General features: G+C 42.8%; 1 protein-coding gene across 1 annotated transcript; it reads right to left on the minus strand.

Moving 5' to 3' along the window:
* Positions 1–830: 830 nt before the first annotated feature.
* LOC131214521 (submandibular glandular kallikrein-9-like) lies at positions 831–1,343 on the minus strand (the record flags this gene model as incomplete). The annotated part of the gene is made up of 2 exons (XM_058208888.1): positions 831–946; positions 1,015–1,343. Coding segments are annotated over 2 exons (445 nt in total), but the record flags the coding sequence as incomplete, so codon positions are not given.
* Between the last annotated feature and the right edge of the window lie 47 nt (positions 1,344–1,390).

The raw sequence follows: 1,390 nt of genomic DNA on the forward strand, positions 1-1,390 counted from the left end.
AAGTATTCGAAGTTTAGGGAATGCAATTAATGTATCTAATATGACAGCCGTCACGATAGTTCTTATCCAGCTACAACAGCTGAGCGATCTTGGCCCGCACCCGAAACAATCTTTATCTCTGTTGCTTTCTGTAACGTAGTGTTTTTACGGGCGAGATTGCTTGGCCCCGCGCCAAACACAATTTCTATTTGACCTGAAACACAAAATTCGCACCAAAATGTTGCAATGGTAAAAAATCTACGCACAATTTATGAGTATCCGAGTTGCACAAACTGCATTAGAAGTAAACTGAAACTTAACCGGTACGGGTAAAGACGTCAACGTTATGATTGTTTCATTATTCCAACCATGTCCAAGCATTTAATTGTTCATAGACGTTTATTGTGCTTCGGCCGGGATTAGTTTTATGGCAAACGGATCAGGAAATAGAAAAAACCCAAATCATTCCCTAACATATCCGTGGACGCACCGAACTTGAAATTTCTTCCCAACAGATGCTATTCAGTTAAGATCGGAAATGGTGGATAATTTTATAAGCGGCATGTTATCAATGGAACAGTAGCTGTTCATTCTTAACACCACCATACTTCAAAAATGGTTGTTTGTAACTTCGAGGGTCGTTTCTTATGATTTTTACAACATTCGGATGACCGATTGCCGTTTCGATTATTTAGTCAGAAATCGAGAAGGATGAGGTAGTGCTGCAGATCATATTTTATTTATGTATCAATGAGCAGATACTTAACCTGCCAAAATTTCAGAAATGAAGTTTGCAACACTGGGAGCAGTAAGCTTAGTATACACGGAAGCCCCATTACAAGCGGAATTACCCGCCGATACTATTCCGTGCAACAAACCCTTACCACCGACTATACAAACGAGTGGTCCACCGCTATCACCGTTACACGCAGTTCCTTTGCCCACCACGGGCATTCCGCAAAGCGTCCTGCAAGCACAAGATTAGGTTTATCATGACTTCGAGCACCATTTCAATGAGAAGAAATTTCTACTTACATGCCAGTTTTTGTGTATCCTGGTATAGTGGTACAAGACGCTTCAGACACTATGGTATAGTCAGCCAAGAGCAACTTGTCCGATAAAGTTCTCTTCACCGGGTCTGTCCAACCCCATCCAAGCGTGAAACAGTTGCTTCCAATTGGGGGCTCGACCAGTGACCGCCCAGCGGCAATTATACCCTTTACTTTATCAAAGGAAACACTGGGTTCCACGAACGCTATGTCATTCGCGTTTGTGGCCGCATTGTAGGCTACGTGAACGCCGAAGCTGCGAACACCAAACGAGTAGGAGCTGGTTTTGAGCGAACTACCTCCCAGCAACTTTATCTACATAGTCGGTAAAAAGTGTGTTAATCGGCGATTAATAAACTAGG

The sequence above is a fragment of the Anopheles bellator genome, unplaced genomic scaffold (assembly GCF_943735745.2).
Source record: "Anopheles bellator unplaced genomic scaffold, idAnoBellAS_SP24_06.2 scaffold01251_ctg1, whole genome shotgun sequence".
In the NCBI taxonomy this organism is placed as follows: Eukaryota; Metazoa; Arthropoda; class Insecta; order Diptera; family Culicidae; genus Anopheles; species Anopheles bellator.